The following is a 15,575-nucleotide window of genomic DNA, read 5'->3' on the forward strand; positions in this document are numbered from 1 at the left end:
AGAAACACCTAAGCCCGTGTGCCACAACTATTGAGCCTGCACTCTAGAACCTGCGAGTCACAACTACTGAGCCCTTGTGCCACAACTACTGAAGCCCGCGTGCCTAGAGCCTGTGCTCTACAATAAGAGAAGCTACCGCAATAAGAAGCCTGTGACAGCAACTAAGAGTAGCCCCCACTTGCTGCAACTAGAGAAAGCCCGCCTGCAGCAACAAAGACCCAATGCAGCCAATAAATAAATAAATATATTTATTTAAAAAAGAAAAAAGAAAAAAGTGGGTAAACGTTGTTTAATACACAAAGTCCAGGTTTGCATTATTTGGTGTACAAAATTTGCTATTATTTGGTATACTCAACTCCAGGTTCAGGAAGATCAGTGACTAAGTGATGCCCACAAAAATTCTGCTTCCATCTTTCAGCCCATCATCCTCTTGCCTTCATCCCAAGGCTAATCACAACATGGCTGCTGTGGTTCCAGGCATCACATTCAGTCCAGCCCTTGGGTCTCTCTTTAAGAGCACAGAAACATTCCTCAGATCCTTCTTCAAAGACCACCAAATGTTGGAGGCTTCTGAGAAGTACTTTGCATAAGGACAAAAGGAGCGTGAAAAAGGCTGAGCCATCATTGCCTGATGACACCACATGTGTGAGAGTAAGAAACATGGAGCTGCAGCAGCCCTTAGCCATTAACAGTTAATCAGGCTGCAGTGTAATTAACCTCTAGGCTACAAGCCCAAGCACAAAAAGCAACAAGCTGGGATGGCATGGTGGGAGGACAGGAAGAACCTGGGTCCTGGGCGATACTGTGAGCTGAGACACTGAACCAGGAGCCCTTTCCTTCTTCTTATTACTTGAGGCAACTAATCATTTGATGACGTTCACTGCTATTAGTCAAAGATTATATCTCTTGAAGATAAAGGCACTCCTGAAGGTCCCTTGAGGTTTTAGGGAAAGAGCCCAACATCACAAAGATGGACAACATATAGAAGGGCCGATCTGTCTCATTTTAATACCTATATTCCCAACTTTTGTTACCTTTGATACCAATTTCTAACTTCCGTATTCTAAAAATGTCATGGGGTTTTCATTATACAAATTTTTAAATTTTACTTATTTATTTTTCTTTTCCATTATGGTTTATCACAGGATATTGAATATAGTTCCCTGTGCTCTACAGTAGGACCTTGTTGTTTATCCATTGTATATATAATAGTTTGCATCTGCTAATCCCAAACTCCCAATCCATCCTTCCCCCTCCCCCTCGGCAACCATAAGTCTGTTCTCTGTCTGTGAGTCTGTTTCTGTTTCAGTCATTACACAAATTTTAATTCAAGTCAAGCAATATTCATTTACCTTCTATGGGCAGGAGAAACAAAAGTCAGGAAAACATACTTTCTGACCTGACAATGCTTGTTATCTGGTTCAGAAAATGGGGCGAATACATAAATAACATGATATAACTCATGCCCAAACAGGGAAACTAAACTCCTTTTACAGCCACCTACACAAGCCATTCTGACCTTTTTTTAGAACATGACATCTTGCTTTTACCCAGGGCTCCATTTTTTGTATTGATTTTAAAAATATTTTCCACAACCTTTCTGTGTGCTAAAAGGGCAAAAAACTCAGTTCTGAATTTCACAAATCTATTTCTTTGATCATAAACACCTTGTGTCCTCAGATTTTCAAAATCAGCAGGGTTTGTTTTTGTTTTTTCATTTTCATGTCTTTTCAACTTAGTTTTAGTTAGAAAAGAACAGAACTGCTCCATCCTCATGAAGTAAATGGAGTCTGACCTCTTGTACAGAGCAATATTAGTCTCTACCTTACACACAAAAATGTATTATTTTCCCAAAGCTGAAAAAATTCCCTGAGCTTTAATAAGTTCAGTAAGTAGACCATGTACAATGTTTTCCTAATAACTTTTTCTCTTCAAAAGATACCATTAAAAAAAGAAAAGGTTATAAAATAGCCTGGTGAAAATATTCGCAATACATAGATCTAGCAATGAACCTGTATACACAATATACACAGAATTCCTATAATTGTAAAATAAGATGACATTAAATATGTGCAGTTTATTGTATGTCAATTATACTCAAAAGCTCTATAAAACAATCAGACAAAAATCAATGAAAAAGAGCAAAGTGTTAACGGACACGTCACAAAGGAAGATAGACAAATGGCCAAAAAGCACAGGAAAGCCTATCATTTCCCTTTCAGGGAAATACAAAATTACACCACAAGGAGATACCACTACACATCAACCAGAATGGCTAAAATGAAAAAGATGGATAATTTCAAGTGCTCATGAGAATTACAGTAAATGGAACACTCGTATCTCATTGGCGGGAATGTAAAATGGTACAAACACTTTGGAAAACAGATGGCACTTTCTTATAAACATACACTTATTATGAGACCCAGCAATAAAAAGAAAAACAGATCTCCGCACAAAGACTTGTTCACAAATGTTCACTGCAGCCTTATTCATAACAGCCCAAACTGGAAACAGCCAGAATGGCCAAGGGTGAGCAGATCAAGAAATTCTAGCACATCCAGACATTGAAATACTACAGGGCAACAGAAAGGAACACACTGATAACAGGATGGAGGGAAGGGGAGGGAGGAGGGAAAAGAAGCAGATGGAGGAAAAGAGAGAGTAGTAAAAGGAGAAATTACACCTAGACATAGTGAAACTGCAGAACTCCAAAGGATTTTAAAAGCAGCCAGAGAGAAAAGACAGACTATTTACAAATAATGATCAGCCTGACAGTGGACACTGCAGCAACAACAAGGGAACCAGAAGAGAGCTGATTCATACAAGAGCAACAGTCCAGAACTGCATGCCCAGGTAATTTCCAGAACAAATTTCCAGGTAAATTCTGGAATAAATTTAAAAGCACACAAAAACTGAGGTTACCCCAAGAAATACTCACTTATGGAACGTCTAAAAAAATATCTCTCAGGAAGAAGGAAAGTTATCCTAGAAGCTAATTTTTCAGGTAGGTTTTGCTATCTTCTTTATGCTTTTACTGTCTGATTATTTTTAAGTGAGCCTCTATATTTTTCCAATACCCAACTTTAAAGGTTAGCTTACATTGTTAAATTAGATAGAACAAAATAGAAATGAAATCAAATACCAAATTTTCAAATTCCCAGAACAACTTGTCAGGGTTAATATCAAATTTCCCTTAAAAACCTTAAAGACTAACTTGAAAGGACATGAAAATGAGTATTCAGGTCTTTCTAAATATGCAACAAGTATTTAGCAAGGGTTTGCTATGTGCCAGGCACCATACTAGAGCCTGAATTAATATGATGAGAACAAAAAATGAAAGTCATCATAATACTGGATTTATGTCTTCTCTTATAAGATACCTTTATGAAAAGCCCAAAGTCTACACATAAAGTGAGTTTTTGGTGAGGAATATAACATAATAGAGAGTTAAAGGTAATGTAGTTTGGGGGACTTCCTAGGTGGCCCAGTGGTTAAGAATCCGCCTGCCAATGCAGGGGACACAGGTTCAATCCCTGCTCCAGGAAGATCCCACGTGACACAGAGCAACTAAGCCCATGTGCCACAACTATTAAGCCTGTACTCTAGAGCCCATGAGCCACAACTATTGAGCTCGTGTGCCACAACTACTGAAGCCTGTGCACCTAGAGCCCATGCTCTACAACAAGAGAAGCCACGGCAAGGAGGAGCCTGTGTACCGCAACGAAGAGTAGCCCCTGCTCTCCGCAACTAGAGAAAGCCCATGTGCAGCAATGAAGACCCAACACAGCCAATAAATAATAAATAAATAAAAAGGTAATCCAGTTTGACCTGTGGACCTTTTGTGTGAAAATGTATGCACAAATATGACCATTTTACACATGAAATTAATTCAGTGTAAATGATGAATTCCCATATTAATTTAATTGCCAATCTTGCCATCTGTCTCTAATTTCCATTCCACGTTAAATAAGAAAACTGCCTTTCTGAATTCATAGGCAGCACTGAGCATGCCTCACTTTTAGGCACATTGTACCTGATGGTTCCTGGTTTATTTCACAAGTATCAAAGGCTTAGAGACCACTTTTAATATGTATCAATTGTCCACTTTTGCTCAAAGTATCCACTTGGCAAAGAACTTTTAACTGACTTAAACCAGGACACAAGCAGCCTATAAAAAGCCAGTTTCTCTACTTTAAAATAAACAGTTTCTGGGGGCTTCTTGATTAAAAACAAAGGCGCATTTGGCATAAAAGGACTGGCAAAATCAGTATTTCAAGTAATCTGAATGGAAACCATTGAGCTCTGATCTTCCTGGCCATGTGCAAGTGGTTAAGACAGTAACCTGGCGGAAACAGAGGGTGTGGGGCTTATGATGAAGGGAGGCCACAGCAGAAACTCTAACCATTAAAAAGTAAGAGGGGAAAAAAAAGCTGATCCACCACTTCCCATTCAATAGTCAGACTTGGAGAGCCCTCCTTTCAATCAAAAGCACCAAATAATAGGAGAGGCGCAGCCGCAGGAACCTTTCAAAGCCCACCCTCTCCTCTCCCAGGCAATGATAAGCAACACCTGGAACACCTGTGCACCCAAAGTAGAAAGGACTTGAGTGACTGTATTTGGGGATTGTATGCACCCCTCTCTTGTCTGTAGCATCTTCAATTCAAGGGGAAAATGCATTTCACTCGGCAGTTCTCCGCAATAAGCAAGGCCAGTTACAAAAGCTTTGTTTAAAATGCTGCGCTCACCATGCTGTCAAAGCACTAGCTAAGTACCTACAAATCCATACAACTTCCGTCATCCTCTGAGAAGGCCATCTTTCCTAAAGAGTGTTCAGTATGCAAAAACTGGGCTCCTGTCTCTTCTCCAGAGTTCTCTAACCTCCTCAAGGATGGAAAAAGGTTTTCTTTTCTGATGTCTAACCATCCTTATAAATATATATCATTTTCCAAATGAATTCAACTCTACCATGAATGTTCGAGCTCAATGAATATTAGAGGATGAATTCCACTTAAAAAAAAAAAAAACTAACCCTTTCAATATTATATGCAATTCTTATCTTCTTAAAAACCATTTCCTTGTACAGTTAAGTGAAAAGCAATACAAAAATATTCACCCAGGTTCCTCGTAGTCAAGATAATTATGACATAAATGCAATACACCAGAAAAATATTATCTAGGATAGATTTTTCTTTTTTTAATTAATTAATTTATTTATTTATTGGCTGCGTTGGGTCTTCGTTGCTGCACACGGGCTTTCTCTATTTGCTGCGAGCTGGGGCTACTCTTCATTGTGGTGTGCAGGCTCATCATTGTAGTGGCTTCTCTTGTTGTGGAGCACAGGCCCTAGGCGCGTGGGCTTCAATAGTTGTGGCACTTGGGCTCAGTAGTTGTGGCTCACAGGCTCTAGAGCACAGGCTCAATAGTTGTGGCGCACAGGCTTAGTTGCTCCGTGGCATGTGGAATCTTCCCAGGGCAGGGCTCGAACCCACGTCCCCTGCATTGGCAGGAGGATTCTTCACCACTGTGCCACCTAGGAAGTCCCTAGGATAGACTTTTAAATCTCCTTTTGGTAAATTTGGCCGCAAAGTAGCATTAAGATTCTATTATGACCACAGGAATTCAATCCCTGTATAAAATTCCAGGAAAAGACTATGTGAAAAGGGACATTATAAACCTAGCATCAGGATTCCCACAGGGGAAGAACTCCTTAAATGAAAAACCACACCCCAACACATGGCGGGGGGGCGGGGTGCAGTGCCGGGGCATGGCATGCTACCCAAGCTGTAACCCTACAGAGAGCACAGCTACATCATCACCAAGTATTTCGAGTTTCTCATCCACATAAAAGAAGGAAGAGATTCTGGGAAGCACTAGGCTAGCAGCTCACTATTTCCACCAACACTTCGCCCAGTAAGCCAGCCACTGGCCAATAATGTGTCTCTTTATTTTACCCAGAAGCAGATCTATTAGCCAGACATTCTAAAAACACAAACGTTTCGTTGTGCTTGGAGAAACTCCAATATTGGTGCCTTGCTGCAGAACGATGCTGCAGGAATATAAAGTGAGCTATGTGGACGCTGAGCCTACAGGAAGAGCCTCCTCAGAAACTGTCTTACCCAGAACACCAGCCCTCCCGAAAGGCTGAAGGTAAACCCCCAGTCAGGAGGCTGTGGAATGTGGGAAGACAGCCAAAGGTAGGAGACTTCAGAAGGGCCTGCCCGATCCCAACAATGAAGACAATTTTTTAAGGCACACGTCCCAAAGCTCTCAGGACCAAAAAGGCCTTTCTTTCTCCTTTCTGTCCTGTTCCGACTGAATAAGAAAAGCAAGACAATGCTGGACGACGTTCTGAAATAGGCTTGGCCAAGTCACCACATGCAAAGCACAGTGAACCTAACCCACTGCTAGGCTGGGGTTTGGCTCAGCTGGAGACACTGCCTGCTGGGGTGGGGGGGAGATGGGGTCCTCAAAAGCCGTGGCTCAGGGGGAACCGTGAAACAGGAGAGGGCGGGGCTGTGCAAGTCGAACCTGGGAAACTAACAAGACAGACATGAACAACAATAATGAAATGAAACAGCCAGAGGCCACCATGGTACTCCAGAAGGATCAGAGACAGGCCGAGCCGGCTGAACTGTTCCAGATGAAGGCAGTCTCTCAAGGGGCTGATCTGATACCAGGGTGCTCCTTTCTTTGTGCGCCTCACCTCCCTCGTTTCTGGGGAACCCTGCACAGACTCCGGCTGGCTCCAACTGCCATAAACGACATCCAGACTGATTATGGGGAACTCATTTTTTCCCCTCAAATAAAACACACACACACAGACGCACACACTCTCAAAGGTCTGGCCGGATCACACAGCTAAAGTTTCCGGAACTTAAATCGTCAAACCACAATCAGAAGTTGTTGTTTTGAAATGCTCACCACAAAAATCTGTGTCCTTTGCTTAAAAAAAAAAATGAAAGAAAGAAATTAAAAAAAAAAAAAAAACTTTGCTCTCCATAAAGGCTGGCGGTAGAGAGGGACAAAATCTAACTTAGGCAGAGGGCGTGTTCCTCTTTGTCACCCACCGGAGTCCTCGCGCCGCGCGTGGACGAGCCGCGGGCACCCGGCAGCGCGGTGGCACCCGCGCCAACAGCCACCTCCCCGGCCCGCGGTCGGCTTCAGGGGCCGAGATTGCAGCCGGAGGTCCGGAAGCCGCGTCCGGCGCTGTCACCACGCCGGGTGGGATAGGAGGAAGCGGGGGAAGGGCGCCGTGGGGCGGGGGAGACGAGAGGGGACGCGCGCGGAGCCCGCAGCCCGAGTCCGCGGAGGTGAGAGGAGGGTGCAAGGGGTGGCGCGGAGCCCGGAGGCCCCCGAGCTCCGGCTATTGTTGCCGGGCTGCCCCGGGCCCGGAGGGCGACTCTCCCGCCTTAGCAGGGAAAGCCCGATCCCACCCGCGGCCACGCAGCTACCTCCACCCGCGCCGGGGTCGGTCGGCTCCGGGCGCCCGACTCGCACAAGTTGCTGCCCGCCCGCCCGCCGCGGTCATTGTTCGCCGCGCGCCTCCTACCTCCACGGCGCTGGCGGCTCCGGCTCCCACTCCCGGCCTCCGGGCTCCGCAGCTCCGAGCCCCCGGCGGCCGAGGGCGCGGCGGCTCCGGCTGCGCGTGCGGCGGGGACGCTGGGCTATTAATACCCGCGGGCGGCGGCGGCGGCGCGGACGCGCGAGCGGGGCTGGCAGTGGCCGGCCGAGGTCCGAGCCATCAAAGGTGGCGCGGGGCGGAGGGGAGGGCGGAGCAGGCGGGGTGGGTGGGGAGCGGGCTCAGGGTCGCCATGGCCGCCTCGACGCCGGGCCGCGCGCCACCCGCGCGGGGAGGAGCGGCGCTAAGCGGGCGGCGGCCGCGTCCCCGCCCCGCGCGCCAGCCGAGCGCCCGCAGCCCTTCGCCCGCGCCGGCCCCGCCGCCTCCAGGCCGGCGAGCGGGAAGTGAAGGAAGGCGAGCCCCTCCCCGGGCCTGCGCCGGCCCCTGCGCGGGGGGAGCCCGGGCGCCGCGCAGCCCGAGCCGCGGGGCCAGTGGGAGAGCCACAGCCCCCTCCAGCGTCCGCGCCCGCGACCTGCGCGCCGGCGCGCCCCGCCCCGCTCCGCCCCGGGGGCAGGTGCGCCGGGGGGCCGCCGGCCCGGAGCGCTCCTCCCCGGCCCGGCGAGCCCACCTCCGATCCGCGCCTTACTTGGTCCTAAGGCCGGAGCCCGGCTCTGCGCTCTGCACCGCGGGGCCGAGCGCAGGAAGCGCCGGGGAGTGCGCTGCGCCACCGGGGACGCGCCGGTCCTGCCGTTGTGGTTGAGAGCGAGGGAAGGGAGCTGGAGACGAGCGCACGGGCAAAACCAAGAGCAGCCGGAGGAGGATCGGTGGCGCGCACTCTGCAAGTCGTTGTTGAGGTCGTGCAGGGGGGAGCCCCGCCCGTGTGCTCACCTAGGACTTTAACTGTGTTGTCGCGCGGGCGGCGGCGCTTCGCAGGGACCCGCGAGCACCACCCCTTCCTCGGGGCCACGGGAGCGGGCTTCCGGCACCACCCTGGGCTACGAGGGACTTGATCCCGGAGGGGCAGTTGTCACCTCCCCTCCCCCGCCGCGGCCCAGCGTCCCCCACCCCCGCGCATCCCCCGACAATCCCCACCCGCCCCCTCCGGGGACAGGAGCAGTGCCCCGCGGGGGAAAGGAGCGGAATAGGTTAGCTGGTTTGCAGATTCTCGATCGCCTTCTGAGCTTCCGGAACTGGACGGAGGAGGCAGGAAGATTCAGCACCCAGCAGGCAGGGACCCTAGGGGGGGTGGGGGTCATTGTTCCCACCCTCCAGCTGGGAGCTGCCTCTTTACCACCTCCAGCCCCTCTTCCTCAGCCCCTGGCCTTGCCCTTTCTTCCCCTCGCTTTGGATGGACCGTCTACACGTGGAGGGAATAGGACGCGCGGCAGCAGGTTAGAAACGAAAGCCACCCTCTGCTAGACCCAGAGCCTACTGGGCACCACGGCCGCCGGCCGCTGGCTCCAGAACCCTGGTCATTTTGAGCCTTGGAGAAGTTTTCGACCTCCAGCCTGGAGGCAGGTTTCTTGGGAGAGGCCACAACTGAACTCAAAGAGGAGCAGGGCAGGGGCCCCTGTAGACGAGTGGGTCCACACGAGAACAGGGTGCCTGAGAAGGACGGGGGCACCTGTGCGTAGCTACTGTGAGTAGTTTCTGGAGCAAAGAGACATATTTTGAGTCTGAGGTACTGAACTGTATTCTTTTAACGCCTATGTATTTGGTGAAGGTGGAAGTAAAGAGAGTGATGTAGGCCTCAAAGCTGAAAAGAACTGCAGATGGGAAGTTTGTGATCAGAGAGAAGAAATAGTGAGTTGGAGACGTGACTCTGGACAAACCACAGATGCCAGGTTTCAGCGATTCTCTAAGTGTAGTTCTCGGACCTGCAGGGGCAGCAGCACCTGGAAACTTCAAGAAGTGCAAATTCTTGGGCCCCACTCCAGACCTACCTTGTTGGGTTCACCTATCTCTGTGGGCATCAGAATCACCTGGAGGGCTAATTCAAAGACCTACTGAATCAGAAACTCCAGGAAAAGGAGTCTGGAGTGGGCTCGAGAATGTGCCTTGTAACAGGTTCCCAGGTGGCGCTGGGCCCACACTTTGAGAACTACCAAATTAGAGTACTGGGTTTCAGAATCACAGAATCACCTAAGATTTAAAAAAAAAAAAAACCTCAATGCCCAGGCCTCACCCCAGCCAAATATATCAGGATTTCTGGGGTGGGAACCCAGACATCAGTATTTTTAAAGTTCTGGAGGTGATTCCAATGCGTGGCCAGGTTTGTGGCCGACCTAGAGATCATGGTAAATGCAGATTCTGGTCTACCAAGCTTGAGATACAGTATTTCTCACAGGCTCTCTAGTGCTGGTGTTTTGTTGTTGTTTTTTTGTGTGTTTTATTTATTTTTGTTTTGTTTCGTTTTGTTTTGCTAGCCCAGGCACTTCACTGAGTAGTAAGCAAGGTGCTATGCAATACCTCACAGCCAAAACCAAAAAAATTGTAGAAATCACAGAAAAAAGAAAAGTGACATTTATCCAGTCACCCTCTTCAGAAGACAAACATCTTTCATCTTCTTTCTTTTATTCTTTCTTTCCTTCTTTTTATCTTCTTTTCATGTCTGGAATAAAGTTTGTGTCATTTTGCTCTCAGCATGTGTGTGATCATAATATTCAATATATAACATCCGATGCTGGTTGTTTTTTTTATTTTTGTTTTTGTTTTTGAGGGAAGGTGACTGTTAAAGGACGCAACCTGAGAGGTTTTACAGGCAGAGGGTAGTACCCTGTGGGGAGGAAGGGAAAGAAAGAGGAGGGCAGGTTTGGGGGCTCCCGCTGGGAGAGCCAGTTCCCGCAGTGCCAGCTCTCACAAACATTCTGGGTTTTGTACTTAATCTCACTGAAAGCACTTTTTAAATTCCTTTACCTAAAAAGCCAGGGCTACCTGGCCTGGAAAACCTACCACCTGGAAAATCAACCCCTGGAAAATTGAGATATTTCCTTATCATTTTGTGTCATTTATGCCTCATTTTGAGATTTTTAGTTATAAAAATGTGTAGTTACCAATATCCCCTTTATAACCCATGCTGTCAGGGTTATTTGGAAATCTTTCTGAATTAAGTAGCTGTCCTGTTCTTAACTTCTGCTTTTATTAATTTTAGCTATTTTTTATTATAATAAATGTGTGCACATGATAAATTAAGAAATAATTAAACAGTATAGAAGGGTATTAAGTAAAGCATAAAGCACATAAGGGACCCTTCCCTGCATCCCCAGTCTCACTTCTCAGGAATCATTTTCCCATTAGTTTCTTTCAGAAACTTTCTAAGCTTATGCAACTGTGTGTGTGTAAATCTTTTATTCTAAAGTGATGACGTCACAGTGAAATGGAACTTCTTATTCCACAGTTACCACCCCCTCCCCCCAAAACACACCACCACTACCAGCACATTCATTCCTGCGTCAGGGAAGTCTCTCTGCTTAGGGCCGTGCTGATCTCTGGATGTGAGGATAGGAGCTGTCAGTTAGATGAGAACCACCATGAACAAGAGGCCGCACAGTGGTGCTCCAGCTGCCGGTCCCCGATTTTTTACCATCTCAGGCCGGGAACCAGGAGGTGAGTAAAGAAGTGTTTTGGAGAGGGTTCTCCAGCCCTATCCCGATCCTCAGCCGTGCTGGCCACCCCTGCCTTTTCGGTCCTACCAGCTAAGGACACCATGAAGCAAAGAAGAGCCATCCCTGTTGTGCCCTTTCCAAATTCCTGATGCACAAAATCCATGACAAAATTATTTTATGCCATTAAAGTTTGCGTGACTTGCTATGAAGCAGTAGATAACCAGGACACTACTAACCAACTGTGCTTGAGAACGACCTACTACTTACACTTTAAGCCCACGCTGGGTATCGGCAAACATAAATATGTCAGTTTTACAGGTAAAATGGAATCTTACTTTTAAATTATCCATTGACATTTCTTTATCCATGAACTGACTTCTATATCCTTTGCTCGTTTTGCCCTTGGGTTGTCTTTTTTATTGATTCTTAATATCTTTATATTGATAGTTAAGGAAATTAGCCCTTTGCCATCATATAGTGAATATTTTTTCCTGTCTTTGACTTTGTTTATGGTGCTTTTTTGCAAGAAGAAGGTCTTGATTTTCCTACTGTCAGATTTATCTGTTTGCTTTTCTGATGCACAAAAGTTTTCCCCATGCAAGGCTTCTTAAAAATCACTATATTTTCACACTTTAACAGTTTTATTTTTATATTATATAATTAATCTATACAGTATTTATTTTGGCATGAGAAATGAGACACAGATCCAACTTTTCTTTTTCCCAAGTGGCTATACAGACACCATTTAAATAATCCATCTCGTCCACACTTGTGTGAAGTACCAATTTTGTCATATAGTAGCTATATATTCTTTTCCACTGATCTGCCTATTCCTGTCCCAGTAACAAAATGTTCATAATATATTTTACTCTCTGATACAACTTATACTCTACAATTTCAGTTTTCCTGGCTAGCCTTAATATTTGTTTTTCCAGATGAATTTTAGTATCATTTTGTCAAGTTCTAAAAATGATCATACTGCACTTTGATTAGAATTGCCTTGAAATTTTAACCCTCAACTTCAACTCCTTCTAAAATTTCCTTTTCTATTTACAATAATAATAATAGCTAAAACATATAGCTGTTAGAACTTAGTGAATGTTAACTCATTTAACTGACACATCAACCCTGTAAAGTAGGACGTATATTATTATGTCCATTTTACAGCTGAGGCTAAGTGACTTAGCCAAGTTCACACAGCTAGTAAATGGCAGAGAAGGTGATTCAGACTCAGGCAGGCAGACTCCAGAGGCAATGCTCTAAGTGATTATGCTATGTTTCGCCTCTATATTCAAAAACCTAAGACAGCTGGTGAAAAGTATTAAACACATACTTCTTTTAGGATAGAAAATACTATAGATAAAAAGTAAGGACTTTTGGTCATATTTTTTTCCATTTCACTTTCAAAAGGAGACATTTAGGAGGAAACGAGAGGAAGGTCATGGACTGGAATCATTTTGAAACTGGCCTGTGATCTCACTTTTTGATTGTCAGAGAAGGAAATGATACCTAAGGGGAAGGTATATCATTGTTGATGGTTACGTGAAGCATTTTTCATCGTTCAGAAATGCATGGGGAGTTGAGGTAGGAATGAGCAGGAAAATGTGTGTGTGTGTGTGTGTGTGTGTCCATGATCAAGACAGCAAATCTCTTTAGGCTGTTGATCTCATGTGTGATAGCCCATACAAAACCACCCTAATGCTTAGAAATCAGCAGTACAAATTCCATATATATTTGCATCATTTCCCCCCTTCTTTACATTGGACCTCCGCACATTTTAAGGCAAAAATAAAGGAAAATGTTCTTCCCCACCCTACCCCCCGCCCCAACAATTGCTGCTAAAATCCGTAAGTCTAATGCATACTGAAGGGTCATCGAAAGATAAATTTAAAAAGAAATCACCTAGCTGCTCCTGCCTGGATAGGATGATGGACAGCTGGTCACAAGGTTACCTGCATCCCCCAGCTTTACTTCCTTCTTCCCTCAGTGTATCTAAGGCAAAGGCAATCAGTCCACTTAACCCCCAAATTACCACCAACTCTGTGGGGAAAATCTTTTTGATGAACTGGGCACTAGCAGCTTTTTTATCCTCCTACGTGGGATCAACCTGCTTAAATGCAACTCCTAGTTCTTGAAAAGAAAGTGAGTTCTTTCTACGACCACACTTTTTCCCTAAGTAGCGGTGGGATGGTGCTTTTCCCAGCAAGAAGAACCCTGTTCTTTAGCTCATTAGGGTTTTGTTGTTGTTGTTGTTTTGCCACACTACAGGGCTTATGAGATCTTAGTTCCCTGATCAGGGATCCAGCCCAGGCCCACGACAGCGACAGCACCAGTTCCTAACCATTGGACCACCAGGGAGTTAATTCTCTTTTAGTTCATCAGTAAAGGGGTTGAAGATGGACAAACATAGCAATAAACTGGTAGTTGATTGAATTATTCCTTTTTATCATTTTCATACACATTGAGGCTATTAGAGGAAAGGAAATAAAGGCATATCATTTATGAGATGATCCTTTAACAAATTTAAATCCCTATCATACATTCAAACATACGGAATGAATAAATGTGCAATCCTTCATCACAGAACATCTCTAAATATTTCTGTTTTAACTCTGAATGAGGAGTAACCAAGAAAAATGGACTTAAATGACAGTAATATGGAGTTAATTAAGTTCTTACAGTTAGAGGTTTTGCAATACCAAAGAGAGAGAGAATATTTTCCTTTCCTGGAAATACTTAAAAATAGAGTAGGTTTGTATATTATTAGTGGTTCTTCAGGACCGACCCATAAATCAGGTAGTAAAACTTTTTAAAGCGGGCAGAATATTTAAGCAGACACTTCACAAAAGAACATTTATGAATATCTAGTGGCTAGAGAGCTTGTAGTTAGTCTGGAAAACACAAATTAAGGCCACGACTGGACACACTACACACCCACTAGAATTGCTAAAATTAAAAAGACTACTAACATCAAAGTTCAATGACGGGGCTGTCGAGCAACTGAAACTCCTACATTGCTGATGAGAATGTAAAGGGGTACAAGCTCTTTGGGAAAAAATCTGGCAGTTTCTTATAAAGTTAAATATACACTCACTGTAAGACTGAGAAATTCCACTCCTATCTATTTACCCAAGAAAAAGAAAAACCTATGTCCACAAAAAGACTTGTTCAAAAATGTTCACAGCAGCTCTATTTCATAAAACTAAAAAAATGAGGGGTCAGGAGGCAGATGCCCATCAATAGGAGAAGGAAAAAGTAAGCAGTGGTATATTCATATACAATGGACTTACAACTCAACAAGAAAAAGAAATGGACTCCTGATAAATGCAAAACGTGGATGAATCTCCAAAACATTTTGCTGGGTGAAGGGAACTTTGTACACAAAAAAGTACATATTATACATTTCTATTTGTATGAAGTTTTACTATGACAAGCAAACCAAATACAGGGAGAAAAACTCAGAATGGAGGTTCTCTTTGAAGGGCAGAGGGTGAGGACTGGAAGGGTACATGAGAGAATTTTCTGGAGTGATGGTACTGTACCTCGATAGAGGTTTAGGTCAGACAGATGAGTCTCTCAAAATTTAGGGAATATACACTTAAGATCTGTGTAATTTCATCATATGTAAACATTATCTCAAAAGAAATGAAAACAAAACAAATATTGAATTCTAGTTAATGATATAAACACTGAGGTAGGGACTTCCCTGGTAATGCCTCTAGAGCCTGCTAGACACAACTACTGAAGCCCAAGCACCTAGAGCCTGTGTTCTGCAATGAGAGAAGCCACCTCGATGAGAGGCCCATGCACCCCCCACTGTAACTAGAGAAAGCCCATGCACAGCAATGAAAACCCAGTGCAGCCAAAAATAAATAAATTTATAAAAACAAACAATAACAACACAAAAAACACTGAGGTATTTAGGGGAAGAGTCCTGATGTCATTTACCTTGAAATACACTTTAAAATAAGATTAAAAATGGGCAGAAGGACTTGCCTGGTGGCGCAGTGGTTAAGAATCCGCTTGCCAAGGCAGGGGACACAGGTTTGAGCCCCAGTCTGGGAAGATCCCACATGCTGCGGAGCAACTTAGCCCGTGTGCCACAACTACGGAGCCTGCGCTCTAGAGCCCGTGAGCCACAACTGTTGAGCCCACGTGCCACAACTACTGAAGCCCACGTCCCTAGAGCCTGCGCTCTGCAACAAGAGAAGCCACTGCAATGAGAAGCCCGCACACCACAATGAAGAGTAGCCCCAGCTTGCCACAACTAGAGAAAGCCCATGCACAGCAACGAAGACCCAACGCAGCCAATAAATAAACAAACTTATTCAAAAAAAAAAAAGGCAGAAGACCTAAATAGACATTTCTCTAAAGAAGACATACGGTTGGCCAACAGGCACGTGAGAAGATGT

The 15,575-nt window shown here is 45.3% G+C and overlaps 2 protein-coding genes across 2 annotated transcripts in view; one reads left to right on the forward strand and one right to left on the reverse strand.

Moving 5' to 3' along the window:
- Positions 1 to 7,900, reverse strand: part of FARP1 (FERM, ARH/RhoGEF and pleckstrin domain protein 1) — a 297,915-nt gene extending 290,015 nt beyond the window's left edge. The window contains exon 1 of the mRNA XM_057707383.1: positions 7,550 to 7,900. The gene's annotated coding sequence lies outside the window, so the exon portion shown is untranslated. The remainder of the gene's footprint in view (positions 1 to 7,549) is intronic.
- Positions 6,069 to 8,318, forward strand: LOC130835544 (collagen alpha-1(I) chain-like). Its single transcript, XM_057707182.1, has 2 exons — positions 6,069 to 6,194; positions 7,038 to 8,318. The coding sequence occupies exons 1-2, from the start codon at positions 6,069 to 6,071 to the stop codon at positions 8,316 to 8,318; spliced, it is 1,407 nt and encodes a 468-aa protein (XP_057563165.1).
- Positions 8,319 to 15,575: the final 7,257 nt, after the last annotated feature.

This window comes from Hippopotamus amphibius, chromosome 14 (genome assembly GCF_030028045.1).
Source record: "Hippopotamus amphibius kiboko isolate mHipAmp2 chromosome 14, mHipAmp2.hap2, whole genome shotgun sequence".
In the NCBI taxonomy this organism is placed as follows: domain Eukaryota; kingdom Metazoa; phylum Chordata; class Mammalia; order Artiodactyla; family Hippopotamidae; genus Hippopotamus; species Hippopotamus amphibius.